The sequence below is a fragment of the Zalophus californianus genome, chromosome 8 (genome assembly GCF_009762305.2).
Source record: "Zalophus californianus isolate mZalCal1 chromosome 8, mZalCal1.pri.v2, whole genome shotgun sequence".
NCBI lineage: Eukaryota > Metazoa > Chordata > Mammalia > Carnivora > Otariidae > Zalophus > Zalophus californianus.
The window spans coordinates 73,696,652-73,718,697 of NC_045602.1; the positions used below are offsets into that span (position 1 = coordinate 73,696,652).

The following is a 22,046-nucleotide window of genomic DNA, read 5'->3' on the forward strand; positions in this document are numbered from 1 at the left end:
TGCCCACATAAGCCCTATTTGGTCTTAGGAAGGAGGTCTTCACCGACCAGACGGGAGCGGAGCAGCCCCTGGGTTGGGCGTGGCACTCTTGAAGAGCATCTGGCAAATTTTGCTTGCTCTGGTTTCTTATGAAACAACCTTTGAATTTGGCTTCTCGTGCAACCCACATACAGGGAAAGAAGGTCATGATCTGCCAACATGACAGCTGTATTTTTCATTAGTCAATTAACAAGCTGGCTGCCTGGGTTCACACACAGATCTGTTTCTGAGGGCTTGGAGAAAACGAGCCCACCCCAGAGCTGAAGCCCGCCTTGTGCCCACTTCATTGCCATTCCGAGTATGCAAGGGTAGCCCCCAGCCTGGCCTGTGTGCCAAGGAAATCCCTCTTGGCCTCCTTTTGGCAGGCTTGGCCAGCCTTCCCCAGTGACAGCCTGGCTCTTTGGACTTGAGTCGCCTGGTCAGACGGTGAAGGTCTCTCTGCAGAGAGAAGGCAGTAACAGTGCCAGGCTCCGGTGCGCGTTCCAAGTTCCACATTCCGTGCGCAGACTCCTGGCGCCAGAGCGAAGGCTGACCCTTGGCAGGACACTGGGTAAGGGTTCGTCGGGTACATTGTTTCCTCTACAACATAACCTAGGGCTTCCTGCATCTCCCACTCTCTCTGCTTTCGTTCGTAGCGGCTCCCAAAGCTGTTGACCAACCAGGGTTACCCAGGAAGACTTAAAAAAAACATTTAATTGTCTCAGTTAGGAGCAGAGAATGTAGTTCTCTGTTTACAAAAGTGCAGTTTTTTTTTTTTTTAATTACATCCTAAAACAATGGGACAGTTTGTAAGACTTCCAACCCTAAGTCTTGGTCTTCATCACAAATGCTGGGTTGTTTTACCACCAAACTTGGTGAGTAGTGTGCATCTTTCTGGGATGGCATTCTATCTTTTCTTTTTTAATTGTGGTAAAAAAAACACATAACATGAGACCTACCCTCTTAACAAATTTTTAAGTGCATAGTACGGTATTGTTACTTGTGTCTGCATTGTTACACGACAGATATCTAGACCTGCATGACTGAAACTCTATTCCCATTGAATAGCAGTTGCCCATTTTCCCTATCCCCAGTCCTGGACAACCAGCATTCTACTTTCTGCTTCTGAGTTTGACTACTTTAGACACCTCATGCAAATAGAATTATGCAGTATTTGTCCTTCTGTGATTAACTTATTTCACTTAGCATAATAGCCTCAAGATTCATCCACGTTGCAACATCCATAGGATTTTCTTTTTCTTTTAAAGGTTGAATGATATTCCATTCTATGTATATACCACATGTCCTTTATCCATTCTTTGGTGATGGAAGCACATTTAGATTGTTTCCATCTCATGGCTATTGTGAATAGTGCTACAGTGAACATGAAAGTGCTAATGTCTCTTCAAGATCCTGATTTTAATTCTTCTGGATAAATCCCCAGAAGTGGGATTCCTGGATCATACTGCAGTCCTATTTTTAATTGTTTGAGGAATCTCTGTGCTATTTTACATAAATGCTACACCATTTTACATTCCCAGCAATAGCGCACAAAGGTTTCAATCTCTCCACATCCTTGCTGACACTTGTTTTTTTGTTGTTTGTTGTTGTTGTTTGTTTTTTGTTTTTTTGACAATGGCCATCCTAACAGGTATAAGGTAGCATCTCATTTTGGCTTTTATTTGCAGATCCGTGATGTTAGTGATGTTGAGCATTTTTTTCACATGCTTTCTGGGAATTTGTATGTCTTCCTTGGAGAAATGTCTAATCCCTTGCCCATTAAAATTTTTTTCTTTTTTCTTTGCTATTGAGTTGTAGGAGTTTCTTGTATATTTTAGATATTAACCCCTTATCAGATATATGGTTTGCAAAATTTTCTCCCATTCTATAGATTGCCTCATCTCTGTGTTTCCTGTGCTGTGCAGATTTTGAGTCTGATGTGGTCCCGTTTATCTATTTTGCTTTTATTGCCTGAGCTTGGTGTCATGCCAAGAAATCATTGCCAAGACCAATATTATGAAGATTTTACCCTATGTTTTCTTCTGGGAGTTTTATGGGTTTCAGGTCTTATGTATAAGTCTTTAATCCATTTTGAGTTGGTTTTGGTGTATGGTAGAAGATAAAGGTCCAATTTTATTCTTTTGCTTGCTGGTATCCAATTTATCCAGCACCATTTGTTGAAAAGACTGTCCTTTCCCCATTGTGTAGTCTTGGTCCTTTGTCAAAGATCACATTATGATATATGTGTGAGTTTATTTCCAGGCTCTCTATTCTGCTCCATTGGTCTATATTTCTGTCTTTATGCCAGTACCGTACTGTTTTAATTACCATAGGTTTGTAATATGTTTTGAAGTCATGAGTGTGAGGCCTTCAGCTTTGTTCTCTTTCAAGATCATTTTGGCTATTCAGGGTCCTTCGTGGTTCCATATGAATTTTAGAATTGTTTTTTCTGTTTCTTCAAAAAATGCCGTTGGGACTTTGATAGAGACTGCTCTGAATTTGTAGATCACTTTGGTTAGTATGAATATCCTGATATTAATTCTTCTAATCTATGAACATAGCCTGTCTTTCCATTTATTTGCATCTTATTTAGTTTCCTGCAGCAGTGTTTTGAGCTTTTAGTGTACAAGCATTTAGCATCCTTGTTTAAGTTTATTCCTAGTATTTTTTTTTGATGATATTATACGTGGGATTGTTTTCTTTTCTTTCTCTTCTTTTTTTAGTAATACAAATAATATCAACACTTATTATGTGCCAAGGCATTGTTCTAAGCACTTTACATAATCAACTCACTTAATTTTTTTCTTCAAGTATAATTAACACAGTGTTATATTAATTTCAGGTGTACAATATAATGATTTAACAATTCTATACATTTCTCAGTGCTCATTACTCTCAATTCCTTTTATCTATTTCACCCATCCCCCCACCAACCTCTCCTCTAGCAACAACCACTTTGTTCTCTGTATTTAAGAGTCTGGTTGTTTTGTCTCTTGTTTCTTTGTTTATTCACTTGTTTTCTTTCTTAAATTCCACATATGATGGGTGCCTGTGTGGCTCAGTTGGTTAAGCGACTGCCTTCGGCTCAGGTCATGATCCTCGAGTCCTGGGATCGAGTCCTGCATTGGGCTCCCTGCTCAGTGGGGAGTCTGCTTCTCCCTCTGACCCTCTTCCCTCTTGTGCTATCTCTAATTCTCTCTCTTTCAAATAAATAAATAAAATCTTTAAAAAAAATTCCACATATGAGTGAAATCATATGGTATTTGTCTTTCTCGAACTGACTTATTTCACTTAGCATCATATCGAATAGGATTGTTTTCTTAATTTCCTTTTTGCATTACTCATTATTAGTCAGAAACACGACTGATTTTTGTATGTTGATTTCACATCCTGCAAACTTGCTGAATTTTTTTATTAGTTCCAAATGGGTTGTTTTTTTTTTTTTGTAGAATCATTAGGGTTTTCTAGATATAAGATGTAAGATATGAGATAATTTTACCTCTTTTTTTCTGATTTGAAAACCTTTTATTTCTTTCTCTTGTCTAATTGCTATAGCTAAGACTGCCAATAATATGTTGAATAAAAGTGGCAAGAGTGGGCATCCTTGTTTTGTTCCTGATCTTAGAGGAAAGACAGATCTTTCTTAGAGGAAAGACTTAGATCTTTCTGATTTTCACTGTTGAGTATGATGTTAGCTATGGGCTTTTCATATATGGCCTGTCTTTTTTTTTTTTTAAAGATTTTATTTATTTATTTGACAGAGAGATAGAGAGAGAGCACAAGTAGGCAGAGCGGCAGGCAGAGGGAGAGGAAGAAGCAGGCCCCCCGCTGAGCTGGGAGACCCGTGAGGGACTCGATCCCAGGACCCTGGGATCATGCCCTGAGCCGAAGGCAGACGCTTAACAACTGAGCCACCCAGGTGCCCTGGCCTGTCTTATACTGAGGTAATTTCCTTCTATTCCTAGTTTTTTTGAGTGTTTTTATCATGAAAGGATGTTGAATTTTGTTAAATGCTTTTCTGCATCTATTGAAATGATCATGTGATTTGATCCTTCATTCTGTTAATGTGGTGTATCACACTGATAGATTTTTGTATGTTGAACTATCCTTGCATCACAGGGATAATACCACTTGGCTATGGTGTAAGATTCTTTCTATGTGCTGTTCAATTGGGTTTGCTAGTATTTGTTGAGGATTTTGCACCTATTTTCATTAGGAATACTGGCCTGTGGTCATCTTTTTTTTGCAGTGTCTTTCACATTTGGTATAATGCCAGCCTCATGAAATGACTTTGGAAGTGTTTCCCATTCTTCAATTTTTTGGAAGAGTTTGGGAAAGATTAGCATTAATCTTTAAATTTTTGGTAGAATTCTCCAATGAAGCCATCTGGTCTGGGCTTTTGTTTCTTGGGAAGCTTTTGATTACTGATCTGATCTCACCAGTTATAGAAATGTTCCGATTTTCAGTTTCTTCATAATTCAGTCTTGGTGGGTTGTATGTTTCTAGGAATTTATTTCTTCTGGGTTTTTCACTTTGTCAGTATGTAACTGTTTATGATAGTCTTTTATAGTCCTTTTTTATTTTCATGGCTGCAGTAGTACTCATTTTTCATTTCTGATTTTATTTGAGTTTTTTTTTTAGTCTAGCTAAATGTTTGCCAATTTTATCTTTTCAAAAACCAAGTTTTAGTATTATTGCTTTTTTCCCATTTTTGTTTCATTTATTTCTGCTCTAATCTTTATTTTTTTTAAATATTTATTTATTTATTTAGAGTGAGTGGGAAGGGTAGAGGGAGAGGGACAGAGAGAAGAATCCCAAGTAGGTTCCATGCCCAGTGTGAAGTCTGACTCGGGGCTCAATCCCACAAACCCGAAATCACGACCCAAGCCGAAATCAAGAGTCAGACGCTCATCTGACTGAGCCAACCAAGAGTCCCACTAATCTTTATTATTTCCTTTATTTTGCTAATTCTGGGCTTAGTTTTTTCTTCTTTTTCTAGATCCTTGAAGTGTAGAGTCAGATTGTTTGAGATCTTTCTTCTTTTTTTAATGTAGGCATTGGCTGCTATAAACTTCCCCCTCAGTACTGCTATTGCTACATACCATAAGTTTCAATATGTTGTTTTTCATTTCATTTTTGTTTGGCTCAAGATATTTTCTAATTTCTCTTTTGATTTCTTCTTTGACTCATTGTTTATTCCAAGAGTGTGTTGTTTAATTTCCACATATTTGTTAATTCTCGTATTCCTTCTGCTATTGATTTCCAGTTTCATTCCATTGTGATCAGAAAAATACTTGGTATGATTTCAATCTTCTTACATTTGTTAAGACTTGTTTTATGACCCAATGTGACCTATGCTGGAAAATGTTCCACATGTGTTTGAGAAGAATGTGTATTCTGCTGCTGTTGGGTCGACTGTTCTGGATAGGTCTATATTTGTTAGGTCCATTTGTTCTATGATTTTTTCAAGCACCTGTGTTTCCTTGTTGATCTGTCTGGATATTCTATGCATTATTGAAATGGGATATTAAAATCTCCTAATATTATTGCATTGCTGTCTATTACTCCCTTCAGTTCTGACATTTGCTTCATATATTTGGGTGCTCTGATATTGGGTGCATATACATATACTTATAATTGTTATATCTTTCTGATCAATTGAACTTTCATCATTATATGTCTTTTTTTTTTCCCCTTGTGACAGTTTTTGACTTACAGTCTATTTTGTATGACATAAGTATGACCACTCCTGCTCTCTTTTGGTTACCATTGGCACAGAATATCTTTTTCCATCCTTTCACTTTCAGCCTATGTGTGTCCTTAAATCTAAAGTGAGTATCTTGTAGACAGCGCATATTTGAGTCTTTAAAAAAACATGTATCTATTCAGCCACTCTAGGGGGTTTAATCCATTTGCATTTAAAGTAATTACTGATAGGGAAGAACATGATATTGCCATTTTGTTAACTGTTTGCTGTATGTCTTGTAGCTTTTTTGCCCCTCTTCCTCTCTTGCTGCCTTACTTTGTATTTTGTTGACTGGTTTTATTGACATGACTTGATTCCTTTCTCATTTTCATTTGTGAACCTGGATGTCCATTTCCTTGCTCAGACTTGGGGAGTGTTTGGCCATTATTTTTCAAATACGCTTTCTGTCACTGGAACTCCCATATTGCATATATTAATTCACTTAATGATATCCCATATGTCCCTAGGTTTTCTTAACTTTTTTTTTTTTTTGAATGTGTGTCTCTGGCTGGATAATTTCAAATGAACTGTCTTTGAATTTGCTGGTTCATTCTTCTCCAAATTAAGTTATATTCTTTAGCTCCAAAATTTGTTTGGTTCTTTTTAAAATATTTTCTCTTTGCTGCTGCTGCTAGTCTTATCTTATTCATGTATCATTTTCCTGAGTTCATTAAGCATCCCAGGGAAGCTTTTTAAGATATGGATTCTCAGACCCTACTGGCAGAGATTCTAATTCAGTCATCCATAGTGGAGCCTGGAAATCTGTATTTCTGAGTTTCCGTAGGTGATTTAGATGTACTTCTAGGTTTGGAAAACACTGCCAATGAAAAGACTACCTTCAACTCTTCCCACCTCCCACTTCTCTCCAAGATGCCACCATCTGTCTACCAGTATTCTGCCTCTGTATTATTTGAGGGATCTTGAACACTTTCTGCCTCCAGGCAGCCTTCCTGGATTGACTCCTGTCCGACCACGAGTTTCTTAGAATTCTCCCCAGCCCTCTCCAACCCAAAATGGGCCTACACTTCCTATTTCTGTATTAATTTGGCATTTCCTCCCTTCAATTTGCTATATTGAGTCTTAAGCCATCACTGTCTAAAAAACTTCTGGACTAAGTCTACCCTAATTTTTTTATTATTTAATGACAAAGAAGTGGTGAATGTAGTAGAGGTAGAACTCTGAGAACCCGGGTTCACATCTCTGTTCTTATAGGGTATGACCTGGGATAGGTTTATTTTCCTTTCTGGGCCTCAGTTTCCTCATCTGTGAAACGAGCATTGAATAGATAGTCTCCATGATCCTTCCTTTTGGACTCTGACTCTCCTTCCTTCTCTTTTGCACTCCATAGCTGAGGAAGTCGAATTCTGAAGTCATTCCTGAAACTCTGCCCTAAATCAAAGGAACCAGCAGGCCTGCAAGTTTTCTCTCTACCTCCCTTTCCAGGAGCAACCATGGCCCTGAGTGATGTCGATGTGCAGAAGCAGATTAAGCACATGATGGCTTTCATTGAGCAGGAAGCCAATGAGAAGGCAGAAGAAATAGATGCCAAGTCTGAGGAAGAGTTCAACATTGAGAAAGGACGCCTTGTGCAAACCCAACGACTGAAGATTATGGAGTATTATGAGAAGAAGGAGAAGCAGATAGAACAGCAGAAGAAAATCCAGATGTCCACCATGAGGAATCAGGCAAGGCTGAAAGTCCTGAGAGCCCGAGATGACCTCGTCTCAGAGTTGCTGAATGATGCAAAGCTGAGACTCAGCAGGATTGTGGCCGACCCAGAAATCTACCAGGGACTGCTGGATAAACTAGTGCTTCAGGGTCTGCTCCGACTGCTGGAGCCCATGGTAATCGTACGCTGCAGGCCACAGGACATCCTCCTGGTGGAGGCTGCAGTGCAAAAAGCCATCCCTGAGTACATGATGGTCTCCCAAAAATGCGTGGATGTCCAAGTTGATCAAGAGGTGCACCTGGCTATGAATGCAGCTGGAGGTGTGGAGGTCTACAGTGGCAATCAGAGAATAAAGATTTCCAATACCCTAGAAAGTCGACTGGATCTCTTAGCCCAACAAAAGATGCCTGAAATACGAAAAGCCTTGTTTGGAGCCAATGCCAACAGAAAGTTTTTCGTATAAGCCTCTGCCAAATGAAGCTCATGTTGAATTGCTAAGCCATTAAAAGCATACGTTATTAGGGCAAAGGAAACTAGTCAGGTTTCCTCTTCTTTGTTGCTTTGATAGGATTCTATCTTCTTACATGAAATACCCTTTTAATAGCTAAAGGCATTATGTTTTGCAATGAAACTTGGAAATGCTTAGAAATCTAATTCTGGTTTATCCACACATGCCGCATCTTCTGGTCAGTTCGATAGTCTAGGTTGAAGGGAGTAAAGACATCTGCTCTTTAGCTTGTCCTTCAGTTGAGATGTGAATGATATTAATGGTTTGTGGGTCTGAGTACTCTAAAATTCTTTAATATTATCTGAAGTGTGTTTTCTTTCTTTTGCTTCAGCTTTCTGTATTTCTGTTATTTAATGAAGTTTAGCGATCTTTTTTTGTGTGTATAGGGCCAACTTCATGGGCATGTGACCAAAATAGTCACATAGGGTTCCATGCGCAAAAGAGCCCAGTGCTTGGGGTTTAATGCTCTACAGCATTGACTTGAAAGTCTTAATTTTATCTTTGAAAATGTGTTTTGTAAGTGAAGACTGATGGGACTTTGGAGCATGTGCCAGGGGCTTGGAGCCTTAGCTCATGCACGGTACCAAATACCAAAGCCCACCCTCCTCCCCGGGATGGATTCTTGGCCGCTCATTTCCCAGCTTACTGGTGCCCTGAGACCCAGCCTTCCCCTCCCTCACCCAGTCAACATTGCTGCTTTCTGCTTTTTGTGAGGTCTGGGTGTGCATGCAGGGAGGGTCAGAGCATGTGTGCATGCTCTGCAGAGTCTTAGAGCTGGACCCAGTGGTGGCCGTCTCTGTCCAAGAATGGTAGCTCCATGGCACATTCAGCAAGTGACTTGGTGAGGGTGAGTTTCTTGCCTCCCACATGCTGAGCACATCCTGGTGTGGAGGTTTAAAGACCCTGGGATTCACCTGTCTGCGATGAGTGGGGTCAGCTGGTCTACTGGAATGGGAGCTATTTGGCTTGGCTTCCCTGACCCCAGCCAGGGCATAGCACATAGATGTGAGGGCTGGTGGGAAGGAGGACCCAGCTGTTGTCAAGCTTGCTGGGCCTGGGTCTCAGGTTGGGAACATCAGGACCTTATGAGGAAAGTATCCCAGTCCCTCAGACAGCTCAGTGTCTAGGGGGACTTATGCTCATTTCTTTGGCCAGTTTGAGACATCCTCCAACAGAAGCCAAGAAATACAGACTGTATAATTCTGGTGATTCTCCATACGGGTATTTCACAATATAAAGATAAATGGTAAAATTCGTGTTGATGATTTAAAATTTTTATTTTTATTTACTTAGCCATTAAATAGCAAATAAATACAATGACAAGTCAAAAGAGAGACTGCAGAAGAAAGGAAAAAGCTTTATCTTTTAGGACTTTTCACTGTACTTTTTGAACAAAGGATTCCCACATTTTCTTTTTGCATTGGGCCCTGTAAATTATAGGTTGCTAGTTCTGCATGTGTATGCTGATTTACAGTCTAATCTATGCCCGTCTGGTTTATGTATTAAAATAAAGGTTTTTTGAAGAAAAGAAACCCCAAGCCACTCTGCCAAGGACAAAGTTTGTCTTATGTGGTCAGGAACAGAAATGTTGTAAAGCTCAAACACAAAGTAGGAGACAGGTTATTAGAAATCAGGGTGTCTCACAAAGCCTGGGTACAGGAATCTCTTATGGTCTCAGGAGAGGGTTGGACCGGGGACTCAGAAAGCCATCTGAAATCCTCTATCTGGCTGCTTCATCTTTCTTTAGGAGTCACTTTCTCTACTGCACAGTTTCAACAGCAGAGTATACATGCTTCATAAATTTACATTCTAAGGTTTACATGGTATAGTTCCAGACATAAACTTCTTCTCTTACAATTCCACTTTCCTGAGAAGAAATCCATTTGGCCCAGCTCAGGTCAGATGTTCACATTTGGTCCAGTTGACATCTGGGGGCACTTCTCAGAGAAAGGGGGTCCATGTCAGCTAGATAATCTCTGCAAAGGGTATCTTCTGTGTGGGTCCTTTTGAGCTGTGAGTCCAGTCATTTACTGAACATTTTCTGAATGCCAGTAATGAACGAGGCCCTTTGCTAGCTGCTGGGCTGCAAAGAATACAATCGGGTCCTGTCCTTTAGTTATTGACACATAAACAGATGAGGATCCTGTAATGGTAATGTTACAAGGTGCAGGTACCCGCCTAGAGCTGTATAAGAGGTACTGTGAGAACACGGTACAGGAAGAGAAGGTCACAGAAGGCTTTTGGGGTGCTGGCAGTTGAGCCAAAGAAAGCACTTTAGGCAAAGGAGGTGGGGGAGGCATATGCAAAGGCCCTGAGGTGTGAAAAAGCAAGTTGTGTTAGAGGAACTGCGCATGGTTCAGTGTGATAGAGTATGAGGGATGTGGGGAACATGACCACAGATGAAGCTAGAAAATGGATGGAGCCTGACTATGAGGTACAGTGGGCCTGGCTCTGGAGTTAGGCTAATTCTGCTGCGTGGGTGATGAGGGCTCACTGAAGGACTTTAAATAGGAGTGAAACTATGAGAGCTGGACTTTTAAAAGATTATCCTTGTGTCACTGTGTGTGGAAAACACATTGGAGGGACAGAGAGGTTGGAGGCAGGAGCCCTGTTGGGGCTTATTTACCAGCCCAAGTGAGAGATTTATGATAAATAACCGATGCAGCTCTTTTGCGAGATAGGTCGGATTCTTTAACACACAGGCTGGAAGAGACTAGACTTAGTGGCTTATGTCTTACCCCCCTCCCCCACCCTGCCCCCCAGAAAATTCTTTCCCTCATCCAGGCTTGAGGCTTTCTGTCAGTTTTGCTTCATCTTAACAGTTTTTGCTTATAAGAGTGTGCTTCCCCTCAGAGTCTTCCCCCTTCTCTCATTCCAGGCCCAGCAAAGCACTCCCTCCGCAGCTGCCTGAGCCCTCAGCCGCCTCCCTTCCTGGGAAGCCAGACCCCACTTCCTGCTGTAATCCAGGAGTAACTGAAGCCCCTTGGCTTGCCCAGTTCTGGCCTTCTGAGCTGCCCTCAATTCATTACTGGGGCCCGTGACATTAATTCGTCTCCAAAACAGCTGACAGGTAGATTTTATGAAGGTTTTTATGGGAAGTTGAGGAGAGCTTTAGAGAGTGCCTGTGGGGCCCAATTACTCTAGGCCTCATTTATTTTATTTTATTTTTTTAAAGATCTTATTTATTTGAGAGAGCCAACACAAGTGGTGGGGAGAGGGCAGGGGGAGAGGGAGAACAGGCTCCCCCCTGAGCGGGGAGAGCCTGACAGGAGGCTCTCATCCCAGAGCCCTGGGATCCTGACCTGAGCAGAAGGCAGACGCTTAGCCCACTGAACCACCCAGGCGCCGCTCCCTAAGTTCCATTTAAACATCTCTCTGTTTTTCCAAACTTTTCTCTCGCCCAGGGCTGCCAGATACTTTCTCTTTCTCCTCAAACTTCTCCTCCTCAGCCTCTCAACGCCTGGGCTCCAGTCTCCTCCGTCATAATGTCCCCTCAGCAAAACAAAAGCTGGTGGCTAAGGGAGCCCTGCCCTCCCACAGTCCCTGGCTGCGAGGACTCTACAGTTGCCTGTGAGGACTCTTCATGCACCACCTTTATTTACTGTTAGCTGCTTTTTCTACTCAGCCCATCTTTTTAAACATCGCTCCTTGTGGGTCGGGACAGTGGGACAGTGTTTTGATTCTTCCTTCTTGCATTTCCTGCTGCCTTGTTATTTTAGTGCTGATCTTGGGCGTACGCAGCACACGTAAGTAGGTTCTGAACAAACAACTGCAGCTGTTGCATTCTTTCCTGGCCTGGCTCTGGTTCCTAGATGGAGACCTCCAGGGTCTTTTTCCTCTTTGACCCATAGATTGGGCCATAGCAAGAGGCAAGTATGTGAGATGGGGACCAAGGGAAGAGTGCCAGGACTATAATCCAGGGATGGTGCTTGACAAGAAAATCCTGCAAGATGGGCGGAGCCTGAGCTCCAGCAGGACGCCCCCCGCCCCCCCAACTCCCTTCAGTCAGGCTTTGGTTACCTCCCAAAGGCAGCTGTGGGGTTATTGCTTTGCTTCCCTCCCCAGGAAACAAATGGGAGGGGCTTTGCCTTGGACCTGGGGGCAAAGAGGGACTGTGGAGGGGCTGGGTCCTCCTTGGGGGCCTCAGCCATGGGAAAGGCAAGCCTTAGCCTTCAACACTAGCCCTGACCTGTGGGGTAGGCTGCTTGTCACCATTCTGACACCTGCACTCCTGCAGGGGTCTTTGCTTTAGAAATGCTTGCATGGGGCACTTCTGGTTAGTTGACTGGTACAAACAGGGGTGCCTGGCTGCCTTGGTCAGTGGAGCATGAAGCTCTTGATCTTGGGGTTGTGAGTTCGAGCCCCACACTGGGTGTAGAGATTACTTAAAAAAATAAAATAAAATCTTAAAAAGAACTAAAACCAAAACCAAAAGTACACACTTTATTAGCATGAACTGTCCTACTCTCAAGAAGGCATGTACCTCCTGTAAGTTCCTCGGTCCCTATGAGCCAAAAGGAGCAAACTGTTTGAACCACAGGCAGGCATAACCCTTCCCCCCTAGAACCACAGGCAGGTGCAACCCTTCCCCAGGGCGCTCCTCATTAACACTTCCTCCTGAGGTGCAAGGGAAGCTGTTTGCTGCTGGAGACAGAGGCTGTGCACAGGGGCGGGGGCGAGCAGTGCTGCTTCTGCATGCTCCTTCCCTGCTGGGGGAAGCTGAGTGCCCACCAGAGCCAGGCCCTAGGGACCCAGGAATCCTGTTGCTAGGGGTCACATGGTGGAGGGAGAGCCTACGTTTAATTCCAATCCCGAGTTGCCTGGACAGGCAGAAATGGAGGGGATGTTTGAACATGTGCTAGAACCTCAGAGGAGGCAAGGAAAGCAGACCAGCAGATTAGAACATGCTGCAGGGCTTCCTCTTTGATTCTAGGGTCCCAGGACCCCCGGAAGTAGGTCAGCAGATCTATTCTGGGCCAACCACAACTCCCCACGCCTCTGGGGAGCAAGTTCAGCCCTTCGCTGAGCTCCCCTGGGAAATTGCTCAAGGCTTTGCCCCCTTCCTCTGTACTCCTCTGTGTCCTTCCCTGTACCTTCCCCGTCTATTACCTCATTTCTGAAGTCATGCCTGTATTGATGGCGCTGGGACCTCTCCCTGAGCTCTCTCCTCCCGCCCCCACCTCCCTAAATTCGATTCCAAAGCATGATAGACCCTCACTGTCAAAGCACCCCATGCGCTGTCAGAGCACCCCCGTGCTCCCGTACAATCCCACAGCTCACCTGGTGGCCTTTTCTGCAGGACAGCATCCCTTTCCCTGGGCGGCAGGCTACTGACTGCACTTCTCCCTACAGACAAGAGGGATCCCAGCTCTGAGAGACTGTCCTGGCAGACCCTGGGCCCAGCTCACCACACCCTCCCACACAGCCTGGAATGATGGGACTGAGCACATTCTTTTGTCACTGGGAGATGAGCCCATAGAGGGTGATGTTTGACACATGGATTCATGTGCTGGTGCTTAGGGAAGGTTTAGAACTCGAAGGATCCAGAGACCCAGATGCACATTTGCATCTGAAGCTCGGGGGGAGCAAGGAACAGTCCAGGGTCATAATCAGCTGATAAGACTCCTGGGACTGCAAAGAAAACACGGGAAGAGACAAGGTTGTTGTTGTTCATTTTATGAAAAACTTGCCGTACAGAGGCTCCAGAACTTTGACTCCCTCTAGGACAAACGTGTTAGCAAACGCAGGGCCATAGCTGCTTTCTTGAAGGATCCTTCCTTTCTCCTCCCCGGGGTGATCTGACCCCAGGGCTCTGTCACAGTGAAAGTCCACAGAGAAGGGGTAGCAGTGGGTGACTGCACAAAGCATGTAACTTGAGGGGGCCCAGGGAAAGACTGGGGGTCTGGGGGCATGCTGGGGATCAGAGTGGGGGGAAGGTGGGTCCATCACACAGCACCTAGCGCCAGAGCTGGCACAGACCAGCTGTTAATGGACTAAGCAAGGAGGGGAGGGAGAGAGGGAGGAGAGGAAAAAGTAGAAGCAAAATGCACCGGCACTCAACTGGAAAAGGGGGAACAACAGGGAATATTGGAAGATTCTTGTCTTTCCTCATTTGGAATTTGAATCCTGCGTTTTCTTTCAGTCAAATTCAAATCAGTAGACCTCTTATTCATTCATTCATTCATTCCACAAATATTTACTGAATGGTTAACAAATGTCAGGCACTCTGCCAGGCACAGCATCCCTTGCAGTGACTGCCCCAGCTTTCACAAAGGAACATTCCAGAACATTCTAATGTGGCTGGTAGGTCCACAAGTGGGAGGGGTCAGGGCTTGGGAAGGGACACCAAACAAGCAGACAACTAGTGATTTCCAGGTGATCCAAGTGCCATAAAGAAGTCAAGGGTTTTGGACAGTGAGGCCTTCTGTGACCTCTGCTCAGGTAGCACCCTGGGCACCTACAGCATGAGAAGGAGCCAGCCCTACCTACAGCAGAGAGGAAGCGTGGGCAGAAGGGAAGGGCATTCTGAGCAGAGGGGACCACAAGTGTAAGGCACCGGGCAGAAAAAGCTCTCCTGGTTTGAGGAGTAGAGAGGAGGCCAGTAGGGCTTCTCTCTAAGTGAGTGAAAGGGAGAGAGAAGGGTCAGTGTCAGATCATACTGGGTCTTGTGGGTGACATTTGAGGAATTTGGATTTATTCTAAGTACAATGGGAGGTCATTCAGGGCTTGCAAGCATAGAAGACACATGACCTCTTTTTTTTTTTAAACAAGAAGTTTATTTAAACATCAAGATACTTGACTTGAAAGGAAACTATCGAGGACTTATTTCTTTTAGAATAATTTATCCCTACTTAAAGACAGGTTGCCCCACAGGTAACAGAGATATACAAAAAATATTTAAAAATTATAATTTATAAAATTTCTAAAATTATAAAATTATCCTTGGTTGTTCAATGATAAATGAAAAACATTAAAATTCTCCAGTCGGAGAAAGTATGTCAGAATTTCCATATTGTTCTTTCTTTGTCCAACAATGAGAACAAACTAACTTCCTGGGAGATAAAGGTAAGAGCTGAAGGAGCATGCCACTAATGGAAAAAGGGGCTATTTTCATAGAATCAGTATTTTTCCCCACCTCATCTCCATTTGCTGTCGATCAAAACATACCACTGGCCACTTAGTTAAAAAAAAAAAACACGCAATATGCTTGTGCACATACACACTTGATGTTCAGGAAAGGAATGGGGAAGGGAAATGGAAGACTAGAGAAAGCTATACTGTAGGGGTCAGGATGTGATGGACCCAAATCACAGTTTTTAACTGCAAATGTGTTCTTGGCCTGGAGAATCAGAGTTCTGGAGTAGATCGGCAGGTTCCCTTTTTAGGAGACACCTCCCGTTTGCTGCTGGGACACAGCCAATGTATATTCCTCCTCTGTTTCCAATCCACAGGTGCAGGCTTGTCTGTTTCCTTAATTGGCTGCCTGTCAAATCAGAATTTGATCTGCCTCATTGACAAGCCCTGTCGTTTGCGAAAGGCTTTCATTAGTTTACTAAGCGCTGTATATGCCTCTTAATCTTACAGTGCACTATGGAACCGTCCTGCTGGCCACCTTTGCATTAATGTGATGGTGGTTCTCAGTCTTGACTCCTTCCTGGGGCTTTTCCTTGGCCATGGGGAGCGTGGAGTCTCCTCGGCTGCCGCTTCACAAAAGGGGTACCAGGTTTGCAGTGAGAGAGCCCACAAGCAGCGCCAGGAGCAGCAGAAGCGGGACAGGAGCTCATTTAACTGTGTAAAATGCACCAGCTTTTCCCTTAGGTCCCCAGGACAGCACATGACCCTCCCCTTCTTTGTTTCAAAGAAACTGCTCGGACCCCACAGAAATAGGAAAGCAAGTACCCAGTCATCAGCCAGTTCAGACAGCTGGACAGGTCTCTTTCTAGGCAGCACTTTTTATTTTTCTTTCTCCCGAAAATCTCCCTGTAGCATTCCGAGGCCAATGACATCCCCTTTCCTTACAGAAAGTACCGTTAATGTCACCTTTGTCTTCAGCAGCCAGAAGTTAAATGTATTATTTGCACACATTGCCCTATCCAAATTCCCGCCTCCCTTTCTCCTTATCAGGGACGCTTCCCTGCCACAGGGACTGCGAAACCTGGGCTTAGCCCCACTTCTTAGCACTTTGTGCTGTCACCATACTTATAGAATCTTCCGATTTTCTCTTGGCTCTTTACAGCATGTCCCTCTTCTAGACCACTCAAACCCTGTCTCTTCCTGACTCCTCCTGCCTTCTGGAACCTTTCTTTGCCCACTGGGCTCTGGAGTCCTCGAACTTGGACACACCCTTGGACTCTCACCCCTTTGGTTTGTCTCATGTATTTTGGAGACTGGGTTTGTTTTCCTGAGAAGGGAGCTGCCCCCTCTCTTGTGACTTGCCAGATTTTTCCCACCTTGAGCCATGAGGGTCAACTGACCCCCATGGGGGGTGGAATGGGAGATAAGGTACTGACTCTGGCCCTATAAGAACAGAAAGTTCTGGTAAGCAGGGATGGCACTGGATACATCTTGAATGAATGAAGCCTGGCTCTATGGAATCATAGCCTGGTCTTCCACTGAGTCCCTTGGGCTTTGGATTAGACTCACTCCTACTCTCTCTGGTTGTTGTGTGACCCGCCAGGGTCACATCTCCATCTGTTAAGTGAAGAACCAGGGCCTCATGACCAAGTTCCCTGGGACTCCTCAGACCCCCAGCTTCCCACTGCTGGCTTCCTCCACTATTGCCGACCTTTGATCTCCTCTGATCTCTCTTTCCAGGCTTCCTTCTCGTGCCTACCTGGTGCCACACATGCTAGCCTCTGGGATCCCTGCCCCTCTTATGGGGCCATGGGCAGGGCTGTACCTTAAAGGGCATGGGAGAGGATAAACTGCAAATCTACTGGTCTCTCTCCAACCAAGGGCAAGGCATGTTTCTAGCCTGCATTTGCAGACCAGGCTGGGTGGGTGGTGTGGGTGTGGGTGGAAGGGTTTGGAGAGTGGTGGGAGAAAGCTTAGGCCTTAGGCAGTCCCACTTGGGACACAGAGAGCATCAATAAGGCATCATGCTTCCTGTCTTCAGGCTCTTGCCCACTGGAGACAATCCAGACTTGGATCTCAGTTTGGGGTCTTAATAATAGTGGTTTCTATTCTCTACACAGCACCATGCAGTCCTTCCATAAGGGAATCCAGGTGGGAGATTGCAGGCCTGGGTTCTATTTTCAGGGTTGCCCTTCATTGGCTAGGTTAGCAAAGTAACTCACCTTTTCTTTTAAGATTTTATTTATTTATTTGACAGATAGAGACAGAGAGAGAGAGGGAACTCAAGCAGGGGGAATGGGAGAGGGAGAAGCAGGCTTCCCGCTGAGCGGGGAGCCTGATGCGGGGCTCGATCCCGGGACCCTGGGATCATGACCTGAGCCGAAGGCAGACACTTAATGACTGAGCCACCCAGGCGCCCCAAAGTAACTCACCTTTTCTATGCCTTAATTTTCCAATCAGTAAAATGGTAGAGAAAATGCCTATTCTCATAGGGGTGTTTTGGCAATGAATTGAAATGAAGGCAAAAGAGATGCCCATGTGTTCCATGCTAATTTTAATGACTGAACTTTAACTCAGTGAAAAATTGTTATTATACAAGAAATAGAAAAAGTTATAGAAGTCAAAATTTTTTATAAATCACATATAATTTTACTATCCTGATACAGTTATTTTCTTTTTTTCATATTTCACAGTGATATTCAAGTAATTTTGCATGATATGCCTACCATTTTGCTCCTCATGTATAGAATTGCTTGGTCTTTATAAACCTTATTTTCAGTGCCTACAGATTATTTTACCTAATATGTTTTATAATTGATTTTAACTATTCAAACAGTAATTGACATTTGAGTTATTTTCAAGTTTTTATTATAATAAACAGTGCTGCAATTAGCACATGGCTTTTTAGTGGAATCAATCTGTAGATAGCATTTTGTCTACTTGTTAAATTAATACACACATTTCGTTGAAAAATTTAAAGATCCAGAGTGGTATAAAGCAAATTTAAATCACAGGTAATTGTTCCACTGAGAGATACCATTGTGAAAACGTAGAGTCTGTCCTTCCATTATTTTTCTGTGCATATATTGTGGGGGGAGGGGCACACGTGTGTGCATACACATTACTGGCCTATTGGTGCATGCACAGAGTTGCGGCCTGATTCCTTTCTACTGTGGCAGGTGGTTAAGAGCATGGGAGTTGAGGCTGGAGGCCCGGTTCAGAGTCCCTGAGTTTAAATCCTGTTTCTGCCACTTACTCAGTTAAGCCCTTTGGATAAACTCTATACCTCAATTTTCACACTTTATTTGCTAGTCAACCTTAGGCAAGTTCCTCCGCCAGGCCACAGTTTTTAGAAGAAGGATAATAACAGAATCTGTCTCGTATGGGTGTAAGAATCAATCTGTATAAACCATTTAGCATAACATCTGGCACATAGTAAGTGCTCAACAAATATTCCCCATGGTCATTTTTTCATGCATTTTCCATGCCATGACAAATTCTTGAAAAATCACCATTTTAAACACCTGAATACTGTTCTTTTATACCCTAATCTATTCAAGTTCATCATATATATTTTTTAGTTTCTGTAACGAGGCAGTGATTTTTGCGTACCTAAACCTTCGCTCCAGTTTATGTTATTTCCATAGGCAAGCATCCTAGAACTGGAATTAAGGGATTAAGAATATGACGATGTTTAAACGACTCTTTAATACCTATGCCAAATTGCTTTGGCAGAAAAGATTTTAAAGAACGGGGTTTTAAGCATGGTTTTAGATCTCGGGTTCTTTTTTCCCCACTCCCCTCCTTTCTTTCTTTCCCAGCCCTTAAATCATAGCATTTGAAGCCGTACCCTTCAGGGTCCTGGACTTTTGACACGGTCCCTTGGTGTGAAAGGGGCCGGCGTACGCGAGAAGGAGGAGGAGAGAAAACTGGTTTGAAAGTCACACGCCCCGACTGTCTTAGTAAGTGTACCAAAGTGACAGATGCGGAGAGGGTCATGTGACCCGAGCGTGACCGCAGAGCTCCCGGCTCCCCGCGCCGCCGGGGGCGGACCCGCGGTGGCAGGAGGCGGAGGGCGTCTTCATCGCGCCTGCTTGGCAGGTTACCTAAAGGAGCCCTGGGGATTTGGGAACGCTCCTTGGTTCCCTGGGCGCCAAGAAGGGGGACGCTAGGAAGCCCAGACTTCATCGCACGTTTAGCTAGTATTTGCTGAATGCTACTGGGTGCCCAGTTCTGGCTGCAGGCCAGGCTTGGTGCCAGGCGCTGTACACATTTCATCTGCCTTACTTATTATGCCCATCTTACTGGAGACCCAGATAAGAGAACTCACGGCCGTGCTGCGAGTGAGGACGAGCCCAGAGCCACAGAGACCTGGAGGAAGCAGTGGCGGGGGGCTGGAGGGGGGGTGTGTGCAGGCGCGCAAAGTGTGCCCATCAGAGTGGGCGTGGGGGCTGGGGTGGCGCTCCGGGAGAAACCCACCGGTGGGGGCAGCAGGGGCAAACCAGGGCTCACACCGACCTGATAGGGCATCTGGAGTGGAGGGAATGGCATTTTAGAGAAATACTTAAAATAAAACGAGAAAACAAAAAAGACAGGAGGAAAGTATTGATTGGATGGAGGGAGATCTCCTTGGCCCATTTCCCACCAACCCAGCGCCAGGGAGAGCCCCCCAGCTTTGAGAATGCCCTCAAGTCTCCCAAGATTTAGGAGCATATTCAAAGTTGTTGGTTTCGCATTCATTCTAGGCACCCGTTCCTTGGAGGCAAAAGCCAGGCTTGGGGGCCCTTGTGGCGGGGGGTGTCTAAAGTTTTTCTTGCAGACTCCTGAAAGAATTGTGGAAATCCAGGTACCCCTCCCCAGCACATTTGTAGGAGCAAACATTCAATTTATTTTTCATAGTATAGTTACATAGGGTGTGCTCTCTGGTGTGTGCAAATATTGACATTGAAAAATAAAACTGTTTTAGAACTCTGAAAAATATTTCCAAATGAAATACTCTAGCAATTGGATACCCACTGCCATCCTTTTAGAAAACACGTGAAGTTCCTAACAGTAGGAACGATGCCATCTTTCCTTTTTCTCCTCCAGTTTATATTTTCATTCTACTTTCCCTACAGAAATTTATCCTCATATATTTTTATGATTGAATGACTTTTATGTATCACCTTATCATACTTCCCTCCAAAAGCTATGTATATAAAATGAATTTTTTTTTATACTTCCGGTGACCACAGATTCTAAATGTTAGAGAACATTTTGTCTGGATTTGTACCATGACTACTAGTATACGATTAATCAAAAAAAAAATGCTATTAGGAATTTTAATAGATACTAAGGAAACATAAAAAATAAAGCTTAATTGGAAATACATTTCTTAATGAGATGAAGATTTTTTTCCTGCCCCAATTAGTTCCTATATCCATGGATGAATATTACTCATTGCTAGATGAGGTCAGGGTTCAGCATTAATTCATTCATTTGTGTGTGTGTGTTTTAATAGATGTGAGAGCTGAGCTCAGAAGCCTTTTCACATACATAAGTACAAAGGAATAGAAGGAGTTTGTCAATCAATTTTATAAATTCCTTTTGAGTTATATGTCAAAGATCATATGGGTGGGTCATTAAAAGTCTATCTGCTGACAATAGAAGAGATCCTTCACTTTGAACGAAAGCAGAGAATTGGAAGCTCATGGATTTGCCCAGTCATTAGTCATTCCTTTCCTCAACATGGATACCAGGATTTAGACTGTAGCTTTGTTGAACCATACATTTTCTTCCCCAAATTAATGCACTATGGTAAGATTTGGGATGGGTGAGGGGTGTGCCTTTCTTCTGAGAGGTGGGAGAAGGGTGGTTGTGAAATGGGAAGTAGGAGGGGAACCAGCCGCATCCCTGGACCATGACCTCCGACCTCCGTGAGCTCAGGCAGGACACTTGCAGGGGAAAGCCCTTGTGGAAGTTGAGGGCTCGTCCTGTGAGGCTCTTAAAATGACCCACACGCAAATACGCGCCCTGTGACGATCTTCGGGTATCCCCAAGACCTCCTGCGCCCTGGTTTGTACTGGCCCACGGCTGGATGGATGGGCAAAAGAAGGGAAGCAGATGGGGGCAAGGGGATCCTGGAGGTTCTGAAAGTCTCTTTGCAGGAGGGGGCGGGGCTCTGGGCAGAGGGCCCTCCCTGAGGGGTGGTCGTCTATCTGCAGGGCCTTTCTGTGGAGGGGCAGCAACAGCAGTGGTCCGGACTCAGGCACACTGGCTGCAGTCCGTCTCCAGGTCCAGGCTCTTCTCTCAGAGCTTTTCTTCTCCTTTTGGTTCAGCCTCGTTTGAGCTGCTGAAAGAACTTCCTTCTCATTCTTCCATGCAGGGCCTCTGCAGGCCGGGGCGGGGGGTCCTCACAGACCAGTCAGAGTGGAGAGGAGTGCCGTGGGGCCAACCAGGGCCAGACAAAGCGAGAGCCCCAGACAGAGTGCTGGCTACTTGGCTGGCTTGCCTCTCCTCTCCATCCGGGCATTGTCCTTCTAGCTCGATTAGCCAAATCCTACCCAACCTTTGTGGCCCAGTTCAGATGCCACCTCCTCCTCCAAGAACCAGGCTCCTCCGGCCCACTGTCATCTCTCCCATCTCTCCCATCTCTCTGGCTTCCCATCATGCCTTAGTCTGTAGACATTGATCATACTGGAGATGGTGGGGCGGGGTTTACACTAGAGCAGTGGTTCTCAACTGGGGGCGATTTGGATCCCCATGGGATGTTTGGCCGTGTCTGGAGACATTTATTATTGTCACAACCAAAACAGGGAGCCGGTTACTGTGGGTAGAGGTCAGTGAGGCTGCTAAATATCCTGCAATGCACAGGACAGCCCCCTACCCCCCACTCCCCATCAAGCAAAGAATTATCTGGCTCAAAATGTCCACAGTGCCGAGGGAAACTCTGGACAAGATGCCCCAACCCCTCAGGGTGCCAGAGCAGGGCTGTTTTCCCTCAAGAAAACTCCTGCTGAGTTTGTGTACATGAGAACACCTCGCGCCATGTC

At 44.4% G+C, this 22,046-nt stretch overlaps 1 protein-coding gene across 1 annotated transcript; it reads left to right on the forward strand.

Annotated features, from left to right (window-relative positions):
• The first annotated feature begins 542 nt into the window (after positions 1-542).
• Positions 543-8,057, forward strand: ATP6V1E2 (ATPase H+ transporting V1 subunit E2). Its single transcript, XM_027623136.2, has 2 exons — positions 543-589; positions 7,113-8,057. The coding sequence occupies exon 2, from the start codon at positions 7,216-7,218 to the stop codon at positions 7,894-7,896; it is 681 nt and encodes a 226-aa protein (XP_027478937.1). The 5' UTR covers positions 543-589; positions 7,113-7,215; the 3' UTR covers positions 7,897-8,057.
• The last annotated feature ends 13,989 nt before the right edge of the window (positions 8,058-22,046 follow it).

Bases quoted from the DNA above. Each gene is read 5' to 3' on its own strand.
- ATP6V1E2 (XM_027623136.2), top strand. From the start codon at position 7,216: ATGGCCCTGAGTGATGTCGATGTGCAGAAGCAGATTAAGCACATGATG.